This window comes from Meriones unguiculatus, chromosome 4 (genome assembly GCF_030254825.1).
Source record: "Meriones unguiculatus strain TT.TT164.6M chromosome 4, Bangor_MerUng_6.1, whole genome shotgun sequence".
Taxonomy (NCBI): domain Eukaryota; kingdom Metazoa; phylum Chordata; class Mammalia; order Rodentia; family Muridae; genus Meriones; species Meriones unguiculatus.
The window spans coordinates 101,009,580-101,021,599 of NC_083352.1; the positions used below are offsets into that span (position 1 = coordinate 101,009,580).

At 52.7% G+C, this 12,020-nt stretch overlaps 2 protein-coding genes across 14 annotated transcripts; both read left to right on the forward strand.

Moving 5' to 3' along the window:
• Positions 1–2,178: 2,178 nt before the first annotated feature.
• Positions 2,179–3,274, forward strand: Lkaaear1 (LKAAEAR motif containing 1). Its single transcript, XM_021647685.2, has 3 exons — positions 2,179–2,575; positions 2,697–2,819; positions 2,895–3,274. The coding sequence occupies exons 1-3, from the start codon at positions 2,186–2,188 to the stop codon at positions 2,952–2,954; spliced, it is 573 nt and encodes a 190-aa protein (XP_021503360.1). The 5' UTR covers positions 2,179–2,185; the 3' UTR covers positions 2,955–3,274.
• A 2,654-nt stretch (positions 3,275–5,928) lies between these two features.
• Positions 5,929–11,890, forward strand: Rgs19 (regulator of G protein signaling 19). Of its 13 annotated transcripts, XM_060382670.1 has the most exons (7): positions 6,362–6,593; positions 7,812–7,856; positions 8,647–8,752; positions 8,901–9,022; positions 10,460–10,534; positions 10,625–10,859; positions 10,939–11,890. In XM_060382670.1, exons 3-7 carry the CDS (start codon positions 8,723–8,725, stop codon positions 11,125–11,127), a joined length of 651 nt encoding a protein of 216 aa, XP_060238653.1. In that variant the 5' UTR covers positions 6,362–6,593; positions 7,812–7,856; positions 8,647–8,722; the 3' UTR covers positions 11,128–11,890. The 13 variants fall into 13 exon arrangements, with proteins under 13 accessions (XP_060238654.1, XP_021502138.1, XP_021502131.1 ...); XM_021646463.2 differs by lacking the exons at positions 6,362–6,593; positions 7,812–7,856 and adding an exon at positions 5,935–6,065; XM_021646456.2 differs by lacking the exons at positions 6,362–6,593; positions 7,812–7,856 and adding an exon at positions 6,082–6,213.
• The last annotated feature ends 130 nt before the right edge of the window (positions 11,891–12,020 follow it).

Consider the following 12,020-nt stretch of genomic DNA (forward strand, 5'->3'; position numbering starts at 1 on the left):
AAAGCAGCCCATGTTCTTAAACACTGAGTCATTTCTCTAGTTGACTTTTTCAATATCTGGAAGTTTTTTGTGGTAGAGGTCTTTTACCGCTTTGGCTAGCTGTATTCCTAAATAATTTTTGGAGTTATTTGGAGAAATATTTCTCCAGATTTCTTTCTCTGAGAGTTCACTGGTGATACATTATTTGGAGAAATATTTCTCCAGATTTCTTTCTCTGAGAGTTCACTGGTGATACAAATGCTTCCTTTTGTGCACTTTGCTTTGCTTTAATTATTTTGTTATGTATGCGGGTGTTTTGCCTGCATGTACCCATGTACCCTTGTACATGCCTGGTGTCCGCAGAAGCCAGAAGAGGGTGTCAGATCCCCTGGAGCTGGAGTTATAAATTGCCATGTTGGTGCTGGGAATTGAACCCAGGTTTCAGGTTCCTTTGAAAGGACAGCCATTATTCTTAATTACTGAGCCATCTCTGTAGTCCCTGCTGTTTTCTGTTGATTTGTTTTTAATGGATTTTTTATATCCTGCAACCTTATTGTAAGTGTTCATTATATCCAATAGTTTTCCAGTAGACTCAATAGGATCTGTTAAGTAAAGAATTGTACCATCTGCAAATAGGGATAGTTTGACTTCTTCCTCTCCTAGTTTTATCCCTTTCTAGTCCAAATGGTTATTCTAACTGTATGGTTTATTGAGATTTATAGATGTGCAGTCTTGCTAATTTCGGTGTGTGACTTTTTTTTTTAGAGGTTTTTAATAAACGTTCATTTAAAAATTAAACCAGTCAGGCAGTAGTGGTTCACACCTTTAATCCCAGTGCAGAGGCAGGTAGATCACTGAGTTCAAGGCCAGCCTGATCTACAGAGGGAGTTCCAGGACAGCCAGGGCTACACAGGGAAACCCTGTCTTAAAAAGGCAAAAAAAAAAAAAAATTACATTAAACCACAGTAGTTTTCTTTTGTTTTTGTTTTTGTTTTTTTTTGTGGGTTTTTGTTTGTTTGTTTGTTTGTTTTTAGATAGGATTTCTGTGTAGCTTTGGCTGTCCTGGACTCTCTTGGTAGACCAGGCTGGCCTCGAACCCACAGAGATTCCCTTGCCTCTGCTTCCCCGAGTGCTGAGATTACAGGCATGTGACATTGTGCATGGCTAGCAGTTATTTTTAAAATCACTAAATGAATGGGTACACAATATATTATAGAACGCTAAGGCCTGCCATCCAAGGTTAGAGGAAGTTAGGGTTTAGCAAAACTCAAATCTCATCTTGGTAGACCACTACACCCCTGAGATCCCAAACTTGCTCTGGAATTGGTGAAAGGGCATCCTGAGTTACTACAGGGACTTAAGGTGGGCTTTGGTCACAAAGGTATTTTGTAGGAGCTTTGTAGTGGTGCCAGGGTGAGGAGAGGGCGGAGTTCCAGGTTGCTAGACAACAGTCAACAAGCCCAGAGATTCCAGACTGAGGTGTGTATTTCACAGAAAGGCAGGAAGGTGTGAGGACCTGGGGTGGGGAGCTTGGAGGCTGAGCTGGTAGGTAGGCCAGAGGTAAGACAAACTTAAGGGAGAGCACTCAGGTGCTTATCCACAGGAAGTCAGGAGCTGTGGCTAGGCTGGGGATGGTTGGTAGGGTTGGTTTCCTTTCCCACTCTGAGCCACTTCTTTGTTTCCTCTTCCCTCAGTTCTGCTCCCCACATCTCTGCCCTTGAGGGGATGGGCAAGGAGGACAGATATGCCCATATACACACAGATGCAACACCACACATTCACACACACACTCAAGCAGATATGTGTAGTCACAAACACTCACAGAGAGAGGTCCTCTGCCCAAGATATGGAGGACCATTCCCTGAACCCTACCCCAACCAAAGACTAGGGATCAGGGCACAGGACCAGATCAGTTTCTGGTGTTCCGGAGTTAGGGGATGCTGACCCATGTCCATAGTTACGTGGGCTGTGGAGCACCAACGGTCTGTAGGACAGTCCATCGGATTTTATAACCCTAAATCGTGTATGCTCCTAAAACTGGAGAGGATCAGGAAGTCATGGCCCACTGCAGATATGCACAGGTTCAGTTACCAGTTAGGGATGCCAGTTAAGTGGCTATAGGAAGTTCCAGATACAAAGCTGGAGCCACAGTGTTTCCCTAGGTGGCTGGACTCCCCCCCCCTTTTTTTTTTCCACAGAGGAGATCATGCCGCCCCCGGGAAGGAAGGTTGCACGGGGGCGGACCCAAAAGCGTATATCCGGAGCTGGAGGTAGTGAGAAGCTCAAGAAGAGCCGGCGGCCTACAGAGCCACCGAAGCTAGGCTGGGCCTTGAGTGAAGAGGGGCTGGCTGCCTTGCTCCCCATAGACCGCCGCCGCCACCTGCTCTTCGGCGACCTGCTGGACGATGCAGGCGGGACTGCTTCCATTTTCCCACATGACTCGGTGGAGATACCCTACCGCATGCCCGACCCGCGCTCCTGGATACCTGCGTTCCAGCTACCAGCTGACCGGCAGGATCGGCTTCTGGGCGTCCTCAAGGCCGCCGAGGCCCGCAGCCGAGTCCGCGCTCTGCGGCTGCGCTACACCCGAATGCGGGTAGGTAGAGGGAAGGGTACCAGGGGCGTCCTCGAAAGAGGGTCCACCCTGCGGGCGGGAGGAGCAGACGGCCGGTCGCCTCTGGAGCGCTCACAGGTTGCTTTGTAAACTCCCTTCCCAGGCAGAGGAAATCGCCATCCTGGTCCAGAGGCAGGGTTCTGCGCGCGAAGCCATCCGGCTGGAGCTGTTCCTGCCACCCTATCTGAAGCCCACGAAGATTCCGGATCCTCTGGACCGACAAGAGGTGCCGGCAAGGCCGGAGACGGGTGGGAGGGTCCCGTGCCTCGCCACACACTGACCCCAGCCCCTCTCTCCGCAGCGGAGGCGTGTTGAGACAATCCTGGAAGAAGAGGTGGATGGTAACATCTTCCCGCGATGACCCAGACCTTGGCCTACAGGGATCCCGGGTTACAGCGGCTTCCCACCCTCCCACATAAAGTTCTCTACAGAGAGTCCTCGGGTCTTTCCCCTTTTCCCTCTGAGCTCTCACGGGGGAGGGCAATGCTGTCTCTCCTGTAGCCACATTGACAGACTTCGGGACTCTCCGAAGTAAGGAGATGTCGGTGGGTGGACACTCCTATCTTCCAACCGCCTGCCCCCATCAGGCAACCGGTGCCCTTCAGGGCCATAGAGATGGAAGGCTACTAGTGCGGAAAAGGATAGGGACAAGTCTGCCTAGACACCAGCATCTCCAGAAATCAGGGCTGTCTCCAAAGTTAGGGTCACTCCATCTGAAGACTGGGGATGGCATTCTTGGCAGGGGAATGACTGCAGTGCCAAAGCTGGTCTTGGCAGAGTCCAGTCATGTCCAGATGGCCAACAGGTTCCGAATGGGGTGTTCCTCTCCAAGATCCCTGGATGGTGGGACAGAAAACTCACCCACAGCCTACCTTTCTCTAGAGATAGCCTCCTGTGCCCACTCATCCACCGAACACGGAGCACAGGAAGGAAGACACCCATCCCATTCTGACTACTGGACTCTGAAAAGCCTAGGTAGTTCTTCCTCTTCTCCACAGCATTGGCTCTTTGCAGAACCTGTGGTCTCTTGGCCCCGTGGCCCCCTGCCCTGGTCCTCCTACCAGCCCCGACCCAGCAGGATGTACAGAGTAGAAAGAAGCTGAGGGGAGGCATGGGGCCTCCCACTGGCTCTGCATGAAACAGAACAGAAGCAGGGAGACAAAGACCACAAAAGTGTGGTCCACAAGGATCTTCCTGATGGCCAGTTCCCAGGTCTCTGTTTCCTCAGCTGCTCTTCTCCCCCAGCACGTGACCCTTCTCAGTTTCTGGCCTGTTGATGACCTGGGCCTTGATCCAAGCCTAGACTGCAGCACTCACAAATACGCAGCAGCTCTTAGGAGGAGGGAAGGGGATTTCTGGCAGGGGAGAAATGGCAAAGGGAGGGAAATGATAGGTTTGGACATGGGTAAGGACAGGGAAAGAAGACAGTCTCTTTAGCCAGGAGTAATGGTCTCACACACAGAGAGATGTAGACCTCTATTGACAGTTACACCAATGCTGGGCTCCCCTCACCAGGCTCCTAGCAGTCTTACACCCCAGAATTTTGTCCCTAGAGATTTGGTGAGTGCCTAGAAAAACTTCCCATCTATTTAATAAAGTCATCCCATTGTCTCCTTACCTTGCATTTCCTCCTGGGGGCTACAGAGACACCTCAGGGCAGTGCCCCACACAGTGAGTGATCCATATGAAGTACTTCAGAGCAGAGGGGTGAGAACAAAAACCAACATCTTGAGAGGGCCAGCAGGACAATAGCACAAGAGCTCTATGCCAAATGTCAGACCAACTATAAGAATGCCACTGGTCTCCTGTAAGTGACACTGGGTTGACAAAGGAGGCTAGGGAAGGTGGCATTGGATCCCTCTGTCTAAAGAAAGTCCTTCAGGAATGCAAAGCCTGTGACACATTCACAGCCAAGTGGGGCTTGTGAGGAGCAGGGGATTCCTGCTCCGGGAAAGAGTATATGGGATTTGAGTTCCATCCCTGCTGGCGTCACTTGCTTAGCACTCCTGGTCTCCTTCCTGGATTGAGAGGCATTTTCTGTGTTCAGGGAAAGGTGCTAATTGAGCGGAGAGCAGGAGGAGGCAGGGAACAAGTGAACAGGCGTGAAAAATGAACTAAGAGGGGAAACATATGGGGCATACCCACAGCCATGCCCACACCAAACTGCAGAATCAGCTTTGTTTTGTGGCCTCCACCAGGTACTGATCCATTTCTACTGGGCCTCCCTGTTCTGACCTGTGTCCACCTCTCAGGAATATTATCTAAAGTCACCGCCCCTGTTCAGATGGGCTTCTTAGCCTCTACCTTGCTTTGGAAGCCATCAGTTTGGCAGCCAAAGGGCTCTGTGGTCAATTCATAAAGCCCCACAGAGCATTCCAGGATGTCTGGCAGTCTCAGGCTCTCACCCATTGTTCTCCCTTCATCCAGGACCCCTGAGCGTCCTGGCAACATCCTGCCCTCCTCACCTCTCACCCTATCCCTTCCTTGTCTGTCTCCCATTCTAGTTCACTGCAGTCAGCTCAGTTCTGTCTCTGGCGCACTGCCTTAAGGGCTCATGTGTGATATCTGCTCTGCATCTCTGACTTGTGTATGTAGTATGTGAGCATATACAACCTGTGCAACTGAAAGACATTTTTGTTGGCAAGAACCCAACACCTGAACTGGACAGGCTGCGTTCCAGTACTAAGAAAAGCAGGAACCACATGGCCCATCGGACCACATTCTACACACCAAGTCTAAAGCAGGGTCACAGCCTCTGGACACTGGCAAAGAGCATGCTGGGATAATGAGCTAATTCAAATTTGCACCCAATCACAAAGGATCTGAAGAGCTGACCAAAGAGCAAGGCCATTTGTGGTAAAGGCTATCTTGGAGCAGTTTGAAAGGTCACTAGGGACTCAACCAGGCCCCAGAAACATTGGAGGCGATTTGCTGTAAGAACCTGCTTTCAAAGTGCCTCCCACCCTACAGTTCCTGAACCTTCCTTTCTCTGGGAAAGTTCGACAGCAGGGTGACACTCTTAACCCCACCTTATAGACCAGACTCAGAAAGGCGAAGGGTCGGCCAGACGGGGCAGTATCACAGACCAGTCCTTCCCAAAGGCCTTTTATCCAGGCGAGCCAAGCAGCACACAGAGCTCAGCTCTGGTGCTGGACACTGCACTATCACTTAAAGGCTGGGGAAACCCAGCTAAGCAGAGCGGAGCGCTGGCTCAATCCTCTGTGTCTGTGGGACTCACCCTTCAGGGTCATCATGCCACGCTACCGCGGGGCGACACGCCAGCTGCGGGTGGGGCACTGGAGCGGGCGCGGGGCGGGGCACTGCGGGCGAGCAGGCGCTGGGGCTCGAGGAAGTCCCGGCCCCTCTCTTTGGGGAAGTACTGCGGAGGCGCCTGCGCACTGCGCCTGCGCCCCCTCCCCGGCGACCAGCGGGACTTTGGAGCCCGCGGGCGGCGTGACTCGGAGACCCGACGGTGAGTGCGGCGCTGGACCGCGGACGGGTCCGGGCGATGTAGATACCCGGCTCTGTTCCCGGACTTCAGTGACCGGTCCACGTGGACCTGGGTCGCCGTGGGACCGGAGCCCAACCCCTGCGTGTGGGGGAGGGAGAGCCACAGCAAGGTTCCCCTTTTTTCTTCAGCTCAGATCTCTGAGAAGTGATTGCTCAAAGGTGGGGGCCGGAAGAACCCAGGTTTCCGTGTCTCCTGCCCGATAGCCTGGTGGGGAGGGGCCAGACAAGACACCCAATCTGCCACCTTTACCCACCCTTCGAGTTGGGTCTGCTAGCCACTCGGCCTGGTGTGCCTTAGGAGTGAATGCTGCATCCCCGGCCCCATCCAAGCGGGGCTCTGGGAGCCTTCCTACCTCGTGAATGCCCAGGAGTGCGTCTTGCGGTCTGACTTAAATCCCTGCTGCTTTAGAGCACGCCCCTTCGGCAGGCAGCCAGGGTGGGGCCCAGACCGAACCTGGCCCTTCCGCCCCCATCCGCCTTTAGGTTGCTGGTGAGTGGGGCGCCATGGCGAATTCCTTAAGAAAGGGGTGGGGGCGACAGAGACTGCTGGAGGGACTGCGAAGAAGACACCAGCCCTCCCGACGACCCCACCGGCAGAGAGCAGGAACTGGGTGGGGCCTCCCATCCCGCAGGTGGGCTTTGGGCAGCAGGGTTCGACATGGTGAGAGAGGCCTGGCCTGCCGTGGAGGTCCAGGTAGGACAATGACAGTGTTGGATGGAAGTGGGAATGGAGCCCCTGTGCAGCCCCTCTCCCAAAGGTTGTAACTTTTTTATTTTTTATTTTTAGAATTGTCCATTTTTCTTTTTTGTTTGTTTGTTCTGGGCGGGCTTGGACTTTTTTTTGTTTGTTTGTTTGTTTGTTTTTGGCTTCTGTGGAGCAACACAGGGTTTAGCAGTGATTCCCCAGGGAGCCTCTGTCCTCAGAGACCAGATTTGCGGTATCTGGCCTCTAAGCACAGACTTGGGAGGCCAGCGCCTGAGATGCTTTGGGAGGGAAGGGGTCCTCCAATATCCGGATGTGGGGGGCAGGATAACCCCAGAAAGAAGGGAGGCAGTAAGGAAGTCAAGAGCACCCTGGGCTACATGGGTTGGGCCGACTAACCTTTGATGGGTGCAGGGAGCTGGGACCAGAGCCTACAGCAGGAAAAAGGGTAGGCACCCACCTCTGCGCTCACTGGACCCCAGCATCCCGGGCCCAACCCCCCAGGCTGTTCCCTGTCTAGTCAGCTGATTGGATGGAGCCTCTGAGGGATGGTCTGCAGGGTGAGATTATGAGGGAGGACGATTCTGGAGAGCATACAGGCCTCAGGCTACCACACTCCTTTCTTTCCCTGGAAGCTCAACCCTAGGGGAAGTACAGCCCTCGAGACTTCTGTGTCCTGCTTTGCTTGCTGGGAGACTTGGGAACCCACCATCTCAGAAAGCTCCAGGTGGTGAGGCAGCCCAGAATACAGAGCTGGGACAAAAACAGGATTAAAAGGCCTTTGCTGGATGAAGGGCTACAGGAGGGTGAATTTCACTGAGAAAACAATGTGAACCCCAGGCTGGTGAGAGGAAGGTTGATAGAGCAGAGGGTTTGAAGCCTGGATGGACTCCACCTGGACAGAAGTGGGCACAGGCTGGGAAGAGGGGAGGCATTCAAAACTGCCACCAAGGTGCTGATCGGATGCTTTGCTTCTGTTTGTCCTGGGGACGCTGGAATTTGAAGTTAGCATTCAGTGGGCCCGAGAAGTTCCTAGAACCCCCTGTGAAGGTATGCTCCGAACATCAAGAATGATAAACCATTGGACTCGGTGGTAAACGTCTGTAGTCCCAGCACTTGGGGAGATAGAGGCAGGAGGATCTCTGTGAGTTCAAGGCCAGCCTGGTCTACAAAGCAAGTCCAGGACAGCCGAGGTTACAGAGAAACCCTGCATCAAGCAAAGAAAAAGAAAACCCGCTGAAAAGCCCAAGGCTCCAACTAAGCAGCTGATCCTCCCGCATTGCTACACCAGCGTCCAGAGCTAGCATCCCCAGTTTCTGCATTCTAGGGAGATAGAGGGAAACCAGGGTAGAAGCAGAAGTGTGTGAAGCAGCTGAGAACCAAATCAGTGCATACCCCATTCCTCGCACTTTCAGGAAGTCTTACCCTGAGTCCCACTCAAGTGCTCAGTGCTTCAGGCCTAGCACCCTGCACTCATCTGAGAGGCATCTTTACCCATCTCCCTGGAGAGAAGGAGAAGTCAGAATATTTGACACCCTTCATACTGGAGCTGGTAGCTCCAGTCCTGTTGGGAGGGGCCAGGAGCCGGAAGTCAAAAAAGAGGAACCCAAGTTTCCGGCTTCTTGGGTACTGAGCAGATAGGGGTGTCTTAGAGCCCTTTGTGGGAGGCCGAGCTGCAATAGCCCTGTCACTGACTCAGGAACCTCCACATGGTGTAACCAGTCAGCCTGGGGGTAGAAGGCTGAGGCAGAGCTCTGACCAAATCTCTGAGGTGGGTGGAGAGGTTGCAAGGTGGGCCAGGGTCACAGGCCCTCAGTCAGAACTCCAACCCTCTTCTCAGATCCTCCAGGCTCCTAGGCTGCAGTGAGGGTCCAGAGCTGGCACCACAGAACCTGGTCAACCTCCTCCACCCACCCATGCCCACCCCACATGAAGCTGAGAAACAGGTAGGCTCTCCCCAACTCTAAAATTGGGTTCCTGGACACCTGAGGTCCAAAATATAGCTTTGGGGGCGTAGCCAGGTGGGAAGGTGGGCAGAGGCAAAGTGTCCAGTGAATTCTAGAGTGGAGGTTGAGGCAGCCCCGTCTTCCTCAGCACACAGGGCCAGAGGAGGCGGACAGGCCCCCCTCGATGTCCAGCCATGATGCAGCCCCCTCAGGACCCCCCAGTCGCAACCCCTGCTGCTTATGCTGGTGCTGCTGCTGCAGCTGTTCCTGGTATGTGGACCTTGGGGGTACAGCTTGCACTGGGAAGGCCCCAGGGTATTTGGGCAGGGGTACATGGCTCATAGGAAGCAAAACTAGTGTATGTAGGCCTGTGGGTACATGGGTCATGAAGCGCAGAGCAGGTTGGGCGGGCCTGGGAGCAGCTCCTATAGGAGAAGTACAGAAGCACTGAAGCATGTGGGGCTAGGGTGGGGTGGCATTTAGGGCTCAGACTCGGTCCTGTTCCCTAGAGCCTCCAGAAGCTTCCAAGAAACTACAGATAGGCAGATGCCCCTGACACCCTGTCACCCAGTTGAGAGATTGCTGGGCCTTGTTGGCTGGTGGTAATACCCAGGGTCCTCTAAGGGGCTTTTTATGGCTCTTAATGTTACGTGTGTGAGTGTTTGCCTGAATATGTCTGTGTATTCAAATATACCTGGCACCTGAAGAGGCCAGAAAAAGGTGTTGGAACTGAAATTAGAAATCATTGAGAGTCAGTATGTAGGTCCTATGTATCAAGTCAAGGTCTTCTGGAAGCCCCTTTGTGTGGCTCTGATACCTAGTAAACTAGGGGTCTATTATATTGCAAGAGCAAGCAAGTGGCACGCATGTAGTGTCCATGCACTTCCTATGTGTATACCTGTTTATACCACTGAGAGCTGCCCAGGCCCTAGTCTGTGCGCAGTAAGGGACACTTTTGAGAAGAGGCTTAGATAAGGGAGCAGCTGGCCCTAGGCAGAAAAGTATTTGAGGTCTGCAGATGTCTTATGGCGGGAGTAGGGAAGATGGTAGAAGTTTTCTACCTTACAGCAATCTGGCCCTACACAGACTGAGGGATTCTCTTCAACAGCAAACCACCTGGACTGTGTGTAGGCAAGAAACAAGGAAGGAAATGTGACTAGGTAGGGAGGGCTCAAAGGAAGCTTGAGCTATTGCTATTGCTAAAAGCAAGGCCTAGTGGAAACTGAATTCCCTCCACAGCTGTGGAAACGAGATGTCCATTGTGCCAGCTGAGCATAGACTGATAGGGAGGCAGGGGTCAGGATCCAGGACCAGACATGTACAGACACACTGGAGAGACTCTCAGCCTACATCAGCCACTGAGGCATGTTGCTGATGTTAGGCCTGCAGTGTGGCCTCAGGAAGGAGCTTAATGTAGATGGAGGAGTATGGTTTTACCCATCAGTACAAAGAGAAGGATGAGTACCAGGACCTGAAGAGTCCAACTGCTCAACAGGAAAGAGGCCACAGTGGTAATCAGAACAGCAACCTGCACAAGCCAGTTCAGTGCAGCGGACAAGAGGATGTGAAGAAGACCAATCTAAGGGCTTCCTTCCTTGCTGCAGATTTACTGGTGCTAGGCACACACATGCCAAAGCATACATATAGCCACAGGGGTGTGTAGAGAATCCAGCTGCATATGGTAGTGCCACTTTCCTTTGCCACCAGGAACCAAGAACGGCAGCGAGCTTGGCAGATTTCTCGGGAAAGCAAGCTGCAACCCCTCCCCAGCTGTGAAGTCTGGTGAGTGTGGCCACCGTTGTGCAGGCATGCGTATATGTATACTTGTGTGTGTGTCTCATATCTGACATGGTCTGGCCCTCATGCCTGCAGCACTCCACCAAGCCCTGAGGAAGTACAGAGCTGGGCGCAGTCCTTTGACAAGTTGATGCATAGCCCCACGGGCCGCAGTGTGTTCCGGGCATTCCTGCGCACAGAATACAGTGAGGAGAACATGCTCTTCTGGCTGGCTTGTGAGGAGTTGAAAGCAGAGGCCAACCAACATGTGGTGGATGAGAAGGCGCGACTTATCTATGAGGACTACGTGTCCATCCTGTCCCCGAAGGAGGTGGGCCAGATGCAGAGATGAGTGGGGGTGGCCTGGGAAGGGCACCGCCCCCCTCCTGACCTTGGTGCCTGCCACACAGGTGAGCCTGGACTCCCGGGTGAGAGAAGGCATCAATAGGAAGATGCAGGAGCCATCACCACACACATTTGATGATGCGCAGCTGCAGATCTACACCCTCATGCACCGGGACTCCTATCCTCGCTTCCTCACCTCCACCACCTACCGTTCTCTGCTGCTCCAGGGGCCCCCACAGTCCTCTGAGGCCTAGGTCACTTGCCATACAGATGTTCCACTCCCGTGGGCAGGCTAGGGGCTGACCCTGCCCCACTTCACTTGGCTGGAAGTAGACTTGGTCCCAGTGGCAACTACAATGTTCTGTTCTGCCCTAGCCTGCTCCTGCTGGGGGTTCTCCTAGATGGTACCTCAGACCCCCCAATCATGTGCCCAGGAGATGTTCTCATGGAGAACAGGCTTTATACCAACAGCTTTGTAGCAGGAAAACTGTTTATTCCTCAGAACGACATGTAGGACCTCAGTCAGACTCAAATGAAGAGTCCATTTATATTTTATATATTAATGAACTTTTAAAATTGGAAATATGTCCTTACTGTACGTTTTATCAAAAGAAAAAAATACCTTCAACTGTATTTCTCCACACGCCAAAACCATGATATAGTAGTCTGTGTTTTTTAAAAACAGAAACCTCTGTTTATCCCACAGTTGGGGTAGGAGGTTAGAAAAACATCCATCCAGACTCTACCCTGTGCCTGTCCCATAGCAGTGGCCTTAGTAGGTGACTGTTCTGGGCCCGGCCCAAGGTATGGCTCTAGGAACTGGCCTCAACCTTATATCTGGGTCAGCACCCCATAAAGGCTTGAAGTGCAACTGAAGAGTATCCCAAACCCTTGTGTAGTTGGGGAAATGTTTTTCCAGAGGCTGATGGGGACAAAGCTGCTGGTGTTGCCTTTCCAAAGAAACTGGGCACAATGTCATCTTCATCTTACAGATCCAATAAAGCAAAACGCCCACTACTTTGTTACTCCAAGTTGCTGAGAGCTTCAGCAATTTGAAGCTAGCATTGACCTCAGCCTAGAGACCATCCTTCCCCTTGGTTGAGCAGATGGAATGAAACGTCCTGAAAGGGTGCCAGTTCCTTAGGCT